This window comes from Bombus flavifrons, chromosome 9 (assembly GCF_040668555.2).
Source record: "Bombus flavifrons isolate JBK064 chromosome 9, iyBomFlav1_principal, whole genome shotgun sequence".
In the NCBI taxonomy this organism is placed as follows: domain Eukaryota; kingdom Metazoa; phylum Arthropoda; class Insecta; order Hymenoptera; family Apidae; genus Bombus; species Bombus flavifrons.
In genome coordinates this window covers 1,945,010-1,958,760 of record NC_138450.1, presented here as the reverse complement: position 1 = coordinate 1,958,760, position 13,751 = coordinate 1,945,010, and the positions used below count along the sequence as shown (strand labels likewise).

At 34.0% G+C, this 13,751-nt stretch overlaps 1 protein-coding gene across 1 annotated transcript; it reads right to left on the bottom strand.

Annotated features, from left to right (window-relative positions):
• Positions 1 to 8,329: 8,329 nt before the first annotated feature.
• On the bottom strand, positions 8,330 to 12,541 carry LOC138183030 (uncharacterized). The gene is made up of 4 exons (XM_069119548.1): positions 12,398 to 12,541; positions 10,668 to 10,840; positions 9,535 to 9,651; positions 8,330 to 8,459 (listed from the first exon to the last, which is right to left on the bottom strand). Exons 1-4 carry the CDS (start codon positions 12,539 to 12,541, stop codon positions 8,330 to 8,332), a joined length of 564 nt encoding a protein of 187 aa, XP_068975649.1.
• Positions 12,542 to 13,751: the final 1,210 nt, after the last annotated feature.

Here is a 13,751-nt window from a genome sequence, read left to right as displayed (position 1 = left end):
ATTACGTTATAACGTTATACCATATAACGTTATACTATATAACGTACTACGTTATGACGTTATACCATATAACGTTATACCACATAACGTAATACTTTATAACGTTATACCATATAACGTATTACGTTATAACGTTATACCATATAACGTTATAGTATATAACGTAATACGTTATAACGTTATACCATATAACGTTATACTATATAACGTAATACGTTATAACGTTATACCATTTAACGTTATACCATATTACGTATTACGTTATAACGTTATATCATATAGCGTTATAATATATAACGTAAAACGTTATAACGTTATACCATATAATGTTATACCACATAACGTAATACGTTATAACGTTATACCATATAACGTACTACGTTATAACGTTATACCATATAACAATATACTATATAAAGTAAAACGTTATAACGTTATACCATATAACGTTATACTATATAACGTAATACGTTATAACGTTATACCATTTAACGTTATACCATATTACGTATTACGTTATAACGTTATATCATATAGCGTTATAATATATAACGTAATACGTTATAACGTTATACCATATAATGTTATACCACATAACGTAATACTTTATAACGTTATACCATATAACGTATTACGTTATAACGTTATTCAATATAACGTTATAGTATATAACGTAAAACGTTATGACGTTATACCATATAACGTTATACTATATAACGTAATACGTTATAACGTTATACCATTTAACGTTATACCATATTACGTATTACGTTATAACGTTATATCATATAACGTTATACTATATAACGTAAAACGTTAAAAAGTTATACCATATAATGTGATACCAGGTATCGTAATACGTTATAACGTTATACCATATAACGTTATAGTATATAACGTAATACGTCATAACGTTATACTACATAACGTAATACGTTATAACGTTATACGATATAAAGTATTACATTATAACGTTATAACATATAACGTATTACGTTATAACGTTATACCATATAACCTATTACGTTATAACGTTATACCGTATAACCTATTACGTTATAACGTTATACCATATAACGTTATACTATATAACGTAAAACGTTATGACGTTATACCATATAACGTTATACCACATAACGTAATACGTTATAACTTTATACGTTATAACGTTATACCATATTACGTATTAAGTTATAACGTTATACCATATAACGTATTACGTTATAACGTTATACCATATAACGTATTACGTTATATCGTTATACCATATAACGTTATACTATATAACGTAAAACGTTATGACGTTATACCATATAACGTTATACCACATAACGTAATACGTTATAACGTTATACCGTATAACGTTATACTATATAACGTATTACGTTATAACGTTATACCATATAACAATATACTATATAACGTAATACGTTATAACGTTATACCTTATAACGTATTACGTTATAACGTTATACCATATAACGTTATACCATATAACGTAATACGTTATAAAGTTATACCATATAACGTTATAGTATATAACGTATTACGTTATAACGTTATAGCATATAACGTTATTCTATATAACGTATTACGTTATAACGTTATACCATATAACGTTATACCACATAACGTAATACGTTATAACGATATACCATATAACGTATTACGTTATAACGTTATACCACATAACGTTATACTATATAACGTATTACGCTATAACGTTATACCATATAACGTTATACCACATAACGTAATACGTTATAAGGTTATACCATATAACGTATTACGTAATAACATTATACCATATAACGTTATACTATATAACGTGACACGTTATAACGTTATACCATATAACAATATACTATATAACGTAATACGTTATAACGTTATACCTTATAACGTATTACGTTATAACATTATACCATATAACGTTATACCATATAACGTATTACGTTATAACGTTATACCATATAACATTATACTATATAACGTAATAGGTTATGACGTTATACCGTATAACGTTATACCACATAACGTATTACGTTATAACGTTATAGCATATAACGTTATTCTATATAACGTATTACGTTATAACGTTATACCATATAACGTTATACCACATAACGTTATACTATATGACGTATTACATTTTAACGTTATACCATATAACGTTATACCACATAACGTAATACGTTATAACGTTATACCATATAACGTATTACGTAATAACGTTATACCATATAACGTTATAGTATATAACGAGACACGTTATGACGTTATACCATATAACGTTATACCATATAACTTAATACGTTATAACGTTATACCATATAACGTTATAGTATATAACGTAATACGTTATAACTTTATACCATATAACGTTATACTATATAACGTAAGACGTTATAACGTTATACCGTATAACGTTATACCATATTTCGTATTATGTTATAACGTTATAGCATACAACGTTATAATATATAACGTAATACGATATAACGTTATAACATATAACGTTATACCACATAACGTAATACGTTATAACGTTATACCATATAACGTATTACGTTATAACGTTATACCATATAACAATATACTATATAACGTAATACGTTATAACGTTATACCTTATAACGTATTACGTTATAACGTTATACCATATAACGTTATACCATATAACGTATAACGTTATATAGTATTACGGTCATAACCTATAACGTTATATAGTATTACGTTATAAAGTAAAACGTTATATAGAATAACGTTATAACGTACAACGTTATATAGTATTACGTCGTAACGTATAAGGTTATACAGTATTGCGTTATAACGTATAACGCTATATAGTATTTCGTTATAACGTAACACGCTAAATAGTATTACGTTATAACGTACAACTTTGTATAGTGTTACGTCATAACGTATAACGCCATATAGTACTACCATACAACGTATAACGATATAGAGTATTACGTCATAACGTATAACGTTATATAGTATTACGATATAACGTATAACGTTATATAGTATAACGTCATAACGTATAACGTTATATAGTAATACCGTATAACGTATAACGTTATAAAATATTACCATATAACGTATAACGTTTCATAGTGTTAGCATAAGACGTATAACGATATATAGTATTGGCATATAACGTATAACGTTATATAGTATTACGTCATAACGTATAACGTTACAACGTATTACATTATATAGTATAACGTTATATGGTATAACGATACAACGTATTACGTTATCTAGTATAACGTTGTAAGGTATAACGTTATACCGTATTACTTTATATAGTATAACGTTATATCGTAATACGTTATTTGGTATAACGTCATATGGTATAACGTTATAACGTAATACGATACATGGTATCACGTTATGTGGTATAACGTTATGACGTAATACGTTATGTGGTATAACGTTATAACGTAAGACGTTATATAGTATAACGTTATAAGGTTTAACGTTATACCTTATTACGTTATATAGTATAACTTTATAACGTAATAGGTTATATGGTATAACATTATAACGTATTACGTTATATAGTATAACGTTATAACGTATTACGTTACAAAGTAATACGTTATATGGTATAACGTTATAAAGTTTTACGTTATATAGTATAACGTTATAAGGTTTAAAGTTATTACGTAATACGTTATATGGTATAACGTTATAACGTATTATGTTATATAGTATAACGTTATGTAGTATTACGTCATAACGTATAACGTTATATAGTAATACGTTAGAACGTACAACGTTATATAGTATTACGTTATAACGTATAACGTTATATAGTATTACGTCATGTCGTATAACGTTATATAGTATAACGTTATAACGTATAACGATATAGAGTATTACGATACAACGTATAATGCTATAGAGTATTACGTTATAACATATAACGTTATATGGTATTACGCCATAACGTATAACGTTATATAATATTACGTCATAACGTGTAACGTTATGTAGTGTTACGTTATAACGTATAACGTTCTATAATATTACGTCATAACGTATAACGTTATATAGTATTACGCCATATCGTATAACGTTATATAATATTACGTTATAACGTATAACGTTATATAGTATTACCATATAACGTATAACGTTATATAGTATTACGTTGTAACGTATAACGTTATACAGTATTACGATACAACGTATGACGATTTAGGGTATTAACCTATGACGCTATATAGTATAACCATGTAACGTATAACGTTATATAGTGTTACGTCATAACGTATAACGTTCTATAATATTACGTCATAACGTATAACGCTATATAGCATTACGTTATAACCTATCACGTTATATAGTATTACGTCATAACGTATAACGATAGAGTATTACGATACAACGTATAATGCTATAGAGTATTACGTTATAACATATAACGTTATATAGTATTACGCCATAACGTATAACGTTATATAATATTACGTCATAACGTGTAACGTTTTATAGTATTTCGCCATAACGTATAACGTTCTATAATATTACGTCATAACGTATAACGTTATATAGCATTACGTTATAACCTATCACGTTATATAGTACTACGTCATAACGTATAACGTTATATAGTGTTACGCTATAACGTATAACGTTATATAGTATTACGTTGTAACGTATAACGTTATATAGTATTAACTTATAACGTATAATGTTATATACCATTATGTTATAACGCATAACGTTAAATAGTATTACGTCATAACGTATAACGTTATATAGTATTACTGTATAACGTATGACGTTACATAGTATTACGTCATAACGTATAACGTTATATAGTATTACTGTATAACGTATGACGTTAAATAGTATTACGTCATAATATATAACGTTATATAGTATTATGTCCTTACGTATGACGTTATATAGTATTACGTCACAACGTATAACGCTATATAGTGTTACGTTCTAACATATAATGTTATATAGTATTACGTTATAGCGTATAACATTATATAGGAATACGATACAACGTTTAACGATATATAGTATTAACCTGAAACGTATAACGTTATATACCATTCCGTTATAACGTATAACGTTATATAGGATTACTGTATAATGTATTACGTTATATAGTATTACGACATAACGTATAACGTTATGTATTATTACGTTATACCTTATAACGTTATATAGTATTACGTTATAACGTATAACGTTACATTGTATTACGTTATAACGTATAACGTTATATAGTATTACGTCATACAGAGCATCAAGGTTTGCCGTAGTATTACCGTGTATCGTTCTGTGCTGTCGCGAATAACTCGGACTTTGCCATTTTGATTAGCGTTTTTTTCGTAATTGTAGTAATCTCCTTTCAACACCCTCGTAGAACCAATTTAAATTAGGTTGTTCTATGAGCGATTTTATGAGTTCTATTGCGATTTTTTTTGGATCACCTTTATAAAATAATGGAACTTGTCACGACAGGAATTTTATAAGGAGGGAAAAATGATAAACCAGAATACAAAATGAGAGACATTATGGACATTGTATAGATTATACTCACATATAGACGTAGGTAATTGTTTTTATTTTCATCTAATATAGAATACCATTCATGGCTATAGGCATACTTTACTTAATTTGTAGCAAGACATAATTACGACTTACATTTATTATCTTCCTGTGAAGCCGAATAACTATTTTATGTTGTCTATTAGATGATGTTGAGAATACTTACATTTCATTTGTGTGTGTGTGCGTGTGTGTGTGTGTGTGTGTGTGTGTGTGTGTGTGGGCGTGTGTGCGTGCGTGTGTGTGCCTGTGTGCGTGTGTGCGTGCGTGTGTGTGCGTGTGTGTGCGTGTGTGTGCGTGTGCGTGCGTGCGTGCGTGCGTGCGTGCGTGCGTGCGTGCGTGCGTGCGTGCGTGCGTGCGTGCGTGCGTGTGTGTGGGGGGGCGTGATAGTGCTAATGCTTTTGTTCTCATTGTCGGTAACATTTCATGTGAAAAAGAGTTCCTTATTCATTGTTCGAATAAAATCCTCTTACATCACACATGGTACCACATTGGGACCTGAGTTTTGCGAAAGATATAGCAACAGTATTGTGCGTTTTACTATTTAGTATACACGTCACTACATACGTCCACTGTGCTATACTTTGCCAATTTGAGTTTTAAGAATAACTTGAAAAAAGATTTTTTTATTAACGAAGAGACGTATCTCATTTTTATTCCTTTGTTACAGATCATCAAAGTTTAATTTCCTCGCGAACTGTCTTTAATTTTTAAAAATGAGTTTCAACAACAGGTTCATAGAATGACGTTCTTGGTCAAATTTTCTTCAGAGGTTTTTGTGAAAGAACATAGAGGATCCTGTGATAAAAAGCAAGGGTAGGGCAGGATACATCTTTTACTTTTTAAAAGTAAATATAATTTTATCCGACCCTTCCTTTTTATTGAATTGGAAAAGGAACGGCGAAAACAAGATTCCATTCGAATTCTATCTCGATGCATCGTACAACTGACTCAGCTGTACCTACATCAACCTGACGATACGAGAATCATGCTCTTTACGCGATATTACAACGTTTTAATTAATACTAAAAATAATTTGCTACCTCAGATTCGCCATTAAAGCTCGTGCGAATTGCGTAAACATTGGAAATTGCATAATTGGAAGGTTAATGCGTTTACAAATTACTATGGGTGCGTTTAATTATCTCCCTCCATCTCTCTGTTATCATCGAAACCTTATCCCCCTCTTTAGTCTTTACAACAAAATCCATATGAAAGTCTACATAAATCGGATTAAAGTAACAGTGAAAAAGTGGACTACAGCGATAAAGTTATTTTACTCGAGGGAATCGAGCGGAAATTTTGATTTTTTCGTTGGAACTAGTTTGCGATGTACTTGGGTTAACACCATAAAAAAAAGGAAAAAACGTCACGAATACGTTTAGTCATTATATTTGCTGGTTAAATATTGGACATTTAAATAACGCAGGTTTCGTCTTTTTTTTGGTTCTGTTCCATTTTCCTTTTCCTTCCTTTTATTTTTCCGTCCGGCCCGTTTACAAAAGGGATGAGAATGACGGGCTCCCGGCGGCACCACTATACCGAAATGAACTATAAATCCGCGGTCACTCGGTTCACCATTTTGTTAATGCAAAACGAATTACGTGTCGTCGACAACGGTGACGTTCGCTGCGATATACAAATGAAATATACAACCGACGAAAGATCGACCGTGAAATCTTTGAAATTCAACCGCGAAATCGTCGAATGAACCGCATAGAATATTGGGGAAAAGAAAAATGGACCGTTTGAAGCATTTTAATTCGATTAAAAATAAGAGAAACGATAGAATTATGGGTATGAACATACAGCTTTGCTCGTTAATTCCAAGCTCCTCTTTTTAAATAGCGCGATTAGTAAAGCACAGTCTTTGTTCCAAATATCACTCTGGACTAAGCATGTATCTTAGTTGTACTAGAACTGCGTGTTACAAATTATTTCCGCAAAGCTTTAATAATCTTTGTCTCGCGTTAGAACAGAATATTTCTTTTCACTGTCTCTGAAATTAGCCGTTAATTATTGTAAGATAAAAGAAGATATAAACACAAGATACTGTGACTTTACTTTAATACTTTCTCATAAAGAATAGAATAATGCACTGGTAGGTGTATTAAGAAATATCCACCCCATCTAAAAGATGTCGATGATCTTCAAAACTCGAAGAGGTGACTTTAACAGAAGAAAATTCTGAATAACAATGTTCGTCATGTGAAAGTTAGTATGCCTCTCTTCAACTATCGAATCATTTATAACAAAGGGACAGCAACAACATTTAAATCGCATTTCTAAATGTGAAGGTTTCATATTCAAAAGTACAAAACTATTACCACAAATATTACTTGACTATAAATTTACAGGTTGTTTAAGAAGGCGCAACTGTCTCTTTATTCATTTCTTCTATTAGCAAAACTAGCTAAGAGGAATCTAAGTTAAATACAAGACACGTACATTCTACATTCTACATTCAAAAATTCACCCAAGCACCAATCATATACGAGAACATCCTGTTTGTCCGAGAAGACTGTCCTTCGCACTGGACACAAAATTGCAGGCAAGACAAAAGATCCACGCAAGTTGGTTACACAATCATGCGGACTAAGTTGCGTCGAGAACGGAAGATTATGTGTAGTGTGGTTCAGGTTGAAAAATCAGCGTGGAACGAGCGAGCAGCCAGGAAAAGTCCACCCGTGAAACGCGGTCAACGTTTGCACACGCATACGAATGCGTTCAATTCCTGGTTACTTTGACCTCAGAACTCGAGCTCGTAAATGGAGTGACGGCAAGTCGGATAAAGATGGCCGCAATCCTGTCCGCTCTGGTGCGCCTGCTCGTAAGCTTGATCTTCCGATCGTTCGAAACGCCCGCCGTCCCTAGGCAACCTGTAAGAAAGGAAAATAGGATTTTAAGGTAGCCGAATGGAACTGACGAGACGAGATTGCCTCGTCGAACGAACACCGGCTTCGATTTCAGACGTCCTCGATCTGCTTCTTTCTATGAAAGTTACCCGAGACAGATAATTCTCTTATCTTGTAAATACGTTTAGGTGTTGGATTTTTGTTTTATCTGTGGAAAAGTGGAAAGCTAGGTGTGTGAAGCTTTGACTAGTTGTCAGTAACCTTTTTTGTAAGAAGTAAAAATATGTCATGATTGTTGGCAAAATTATTATTCGTATTTATCATATATTTCATTTTAATATATGGCACAAAGTTAGTGGTATCTAAATGTAATAACACAAAAACTTGACAACTTATAGACCATTCTAATATCTCATGAGCAATCGGTAATTTGAGTGAATGAAATTTAAGAGTAATATTTTCGGCTGATATTTTATAAGGAGACCAGTGGATAGTAACGATAGGAGATGATTTGGAAATGGAACACGGTGATGATGGTGATCTATTTGGAGTAGCTAAATCGGTTCGTCAAACGGTGGTTAACCGATTTCATGGATCCGGCATCATTCGTAACTCAATCGTTTCGCTTGATTAATCCCTTTAATTGATTATATGCCGACCAGCCAGACGTTTCAGTCTCATAGTCGCTACGATTTAGTAACTGTTCGAATTAGTCAGATCGATCTACCTTGTCATTAAATATACTCGTAGTTATTACGTGCAATAGAAGCACGTACACACAGGACATCCGCCTTTTTCGCGATTCAGTATTTCGCTTAATATTAACGTAAATACTTCAATGAATATTAACGATGTAATTACTGTACGTTATCGCTGCTTCGTGTCACATTCATACGCTGCATTTCCTATTAATACAATTATGAATATGAACTGCAGTTTCGATAGCCATTATCGATCTACTTTTTATAGAAATGTCGTACAAAGCATTTTTAAAGTGAAGATTTCAAGTGCTTAATGAAACAATGTATATATATATATAGACATTATCCAGAACCATAAAATATCAAGTTGACAGAGATGAATTAAATAAGATACTCACGTGAAGATGGCGTGCAATAGCTCTTGAACCAGGCTGCCTTTCCCAAGATCCGAAGGGTTCCTCTGGGCGGCCTCGCACAGAGCTTTCAGCACGCAAGCTCTTCCATCCAGGCCAGTGCTGTGGATAAGCTTTTATTTAAAAACCTCACATTTTTACAAAGAACGCGTGAAATCAATATTTCCGGTAATGGAGCGATAAAACTGATACAAAGTTCTTGAAAAGCTACGACGAGGAATATCAATCAAGTTGTCTGTTCGCCCCAATGACGTTAATTAAATTTCTACACGAAGGATAACGTTTCTATGAAGTGATACTTTGTTCGGGAACTGCTCAACAGTATCTGTTCATAAAACGAAACTTTATTAAAAGAGAATGTAATAGCGCACGGAAACAGAAGAAACCGGAAAATTAAACGATTCTACGATATCATGATCCTTCTCCTGAAAACTCCACACTCACTGAAGTACTTACTCTTTCGTTGCAAAGTTTTTAGTTTTTTTTTTTTTTTTGTTAACTCAGCCTATCGCCAATGTCATTTATTTAATATCCGCGAGTCTATTGTGTTATCCGTATCACATCGTAAATACGAATCACGAAAAAAAAGGAAAGCGTTATACAATAACGAGGACAAAATCAAACCAAGCGTCCCTCTGTTTCGTTATTCTCGCACGTTCCGCATGATAATTCTTGCGCCTGCCACGCATTTGCATCTGGTGGCCGGCGAAAAAGGGTTCCATTTGCATGTTACGTCACGCTTCGGGGACGAATGAAAAGCGAGCTTTCGCCGAATAGAAACAAAAAGACCAAAGGGAAGGGGGAAAAAAGGTGGTAGTCCTTCAGAGTTCCTATACTCGCCGCTTTTCTCCTTTCACGATTTATATGATACCCTATTTCCTAGCTAATTCGAGAGAATTCCGCGATTGCAAGTTGCACAAATCGATAATAATGGATGCTAGTGTAATAAATGAGGAAATCCCTGAAGCTAATGACGAATTTTATGATATAAGATGGACGAAGAAGCGAGATCAAGTCTTCATTAAACTTGCCCCAAACAAAACAAACGAGAGTGATGTTAGCTGAACCGAAAGAAAGGCCGGAAGTTGAAAACACTGGCGGTAAATTGACTTACTTACGATTGCAGTAAAGCCTCTATCTTCGGAAACATGACGCTTCTGCTCTTTCGATGAAGCAACTGCGCAACCTTCTCGTCGACTTTGTCCGGCAACTCCCAGGCTAGAGCTGCAGTTAACCCCATCACCACATCGTTCTCTTTCGCGTAGGTTCCTACTGTTAAGCAAAACACCAACTAAAGAACAGAAAAAAGAAGCCAAAAACTAGTAACACGGCCTCACGAATCTGAAAATTTGTACAAATAATGAGTAACACTTTTACAAAAATTAACGCTCCCCTTTGTTATTCGTGTCTAAAAACATGTATGAATGAAAAATATGTAAATGTTGAAGTAATTACTTCTAGGAAAACTCTGCATCTCTTTCTGTTGTATACCCCGGACGTGGACACCGTCGTTACGAGGAAAATAGAATTTAGTGAAGCAAAAAAATTAGAAAAAATGGGAGGTCCATATTATTGTGCCCTTGAATGTGAATGTTGTTTTGGGTTACAAGGTCTAGAAACAAAAAAGCTATAAGTAGATTTTTATTGCTGTTTCTTGTAACTTTCAGCTATACACCAAGGCTAATTTTTTGGTAATGTCCTTTGCTATAAATTCTCCCTATCACATTCTATTGTAATACAATACTGCTAGAGTGAGGATCTGGATCAGCATACACTATACCTGTATTTATACCTATACTTACTTCAATATATACAGGGTGGTTGGTAACTGGTGGTACAAGCGGAAAGGGGGTGATTCTACGCGAAAAAGGAAGTCGAAAATATAGAATAAAAATTTTTTTTTTAATTTTTCTTTTTTTTTTTAATTTTTCCATCGAGACAACGATCTACAGCGAGATCCGTTATAACGTACCGCACGCGTACCGAGCGAAAATTCAAAGTCGATTTTCTCGAAAACAAAGCCTCAAGCGAAAAATTTTTATTCTATATTTTCGATATATTCTATATTTTTCGCGTAGAATCACCCCCTTTCCGCTTGTACCACCAGTTACTAACCACCCTATATATTCTATTACAAATTCATCCACGTGTTCCTCTATCAGATAACCTCAACAGTAAATATAGGCAAGTGTACACTACCATCGATAGGTAATAATAAGTTATACTTTAAAATGAAATTTTTTAAATTAATATCGCAATGAGCTGTTAAGCCGATGTTAAGGGATTGTTCGACCTAACTGGTGCAAAAATGCACAATTTTGTTTTCAGCGTTTTCCTTGGTTGTATAACAATCTATCTTCTTGTAGCTCTGATGTTGTATCTTAAGCTTTTAAACGTTTACAAACGTAATTGTTTATTAATATAAAAAGTCATAAGCATTAAGAGGCTAAAAAATTGATGCATCTCGATAAATATGATAAATATGTGAGCCGTACGCTGCGCTATTACAATCCCGCTGAATCATTTTATTTATATGACTCAAAATAATATATTATAATCCCGAGGATTCATATTTTCTAATGATATTAGGTTATAATTAAATATTAGGTCGTCCGAAAAGTTTCTTTCATTTTATAAGGAAATAATGGATGCACAACATTTTCCGTTTTATATTCCGTTTTATATTATTTTATCGAATTACGTATGATCCATTTTATTCTATCAAAATAAAGATCACAACGTGAGACAGATTAGGTTTCAACTTTGTATAAAGATGCATCGTTGTAAAAGACGTATCTATAAAAGAAAGACACTTTCCGGACAACCTAATATATAAATCGTAGCGTACCTGCACGTTGCTTCCTTCCGGAAAAATCAAGTACCTTTTGCGCCTCGACAGAGTCTTCGGGGCGTGGGTCGTGTTGTCCGTGGTACAGATCGCGAGGATATCGAGGCACCAGAAGACGAACAAAAGACCTCGGATGCCTGGCATCCTTTCGATGCAACGCAACTTTCCACTCTCATGCGATCTTCTCTCGGACGCTTAGCACCGCGTCAAAAGGGAAAGTGTCGAGCGGAACTCAAACGCGAGTTTCCCCTCCGCAATGCACTTCACTGGACCAAATGAGAAATGCGAATCATCGAACGATTTGAACGCTGCTGCAATGTGTTCTGCACTAACCGATCGTCGTCGTTTCTCGAACAAACGTGGAATGCTTTCCAGCGCCGGTTAACGGGAACAACTGATGTCTCCTGTGTCTATCCACGAGTCTAATGAACCGTCTGACGACCCGTCGACAATTCGTTCAGCAAACGAAATGCTTACACTACAGTTCGATCCACTCCATGGCTCATTATCACGACCTCAATCGTGTTTCTACGGGATCACGGTCTTTAATGAACAGAAAATATACCGAGGATGATGGTTCACTGAAGATGGTGGATTCTGGGTGTATCAATGGCGATAATCACTCTGAGGAATTTCGGCTAACGCAAATTAGTTCAAAGTTTCGTCCAAACGATGAGTAGAGGATTTTAACTTTCTGGGAAATTATGCCGGTTATAGATATCATTAGTTCTTTACAGAAGTTCGTAGATTTGAACCTGGTTATCCTCATTTCGACTATTCTATGTTAAAATACCACATTTCTTCTTATTACTTTATCTTAGCAATTTTTCAATATGTTCCAAAGTCGTATTATTCTTCTTATTGCTATAGGTAATCCAAGCAAAAGCCAGGCTCTCCATATAGAGGCAGATATCAGCTGAAATTGCGATGACAATCAAAACCACGTTCAGCCAAAACAGACGACGATAGCTCGAAATATAGGCCAGGAACAGAGTAAACGAAACGCGGAGAGGCATGGGCCGCTGGCTCATTGTACTTTTAAATGCGCGCTTATATTAATTCATACTGTCTTCGCTGGGCAGAATGTTGCCCTTCTGAAAAAACTGGATGGACAACGAGAGTGGCGGAAAGAGAGAAAGAGAGAGAGACGGGACAGAGCTCTTTTTCACCGGGGCGACACTTATTTCCTCATTTCGCGGGCCATAGCGGCGGAACGAGCGTCTGTTAATTGCATATGGGAGTTGCGCTCGCGAGCACAACACGCCTAAACCCCATCCCTCGCTGCTGCCTGGCAAGAAAACCGCGCGGCTTTCTAAATTAATGCTTTTCGTTAACGCGTGGTCGCCGGCCCCTG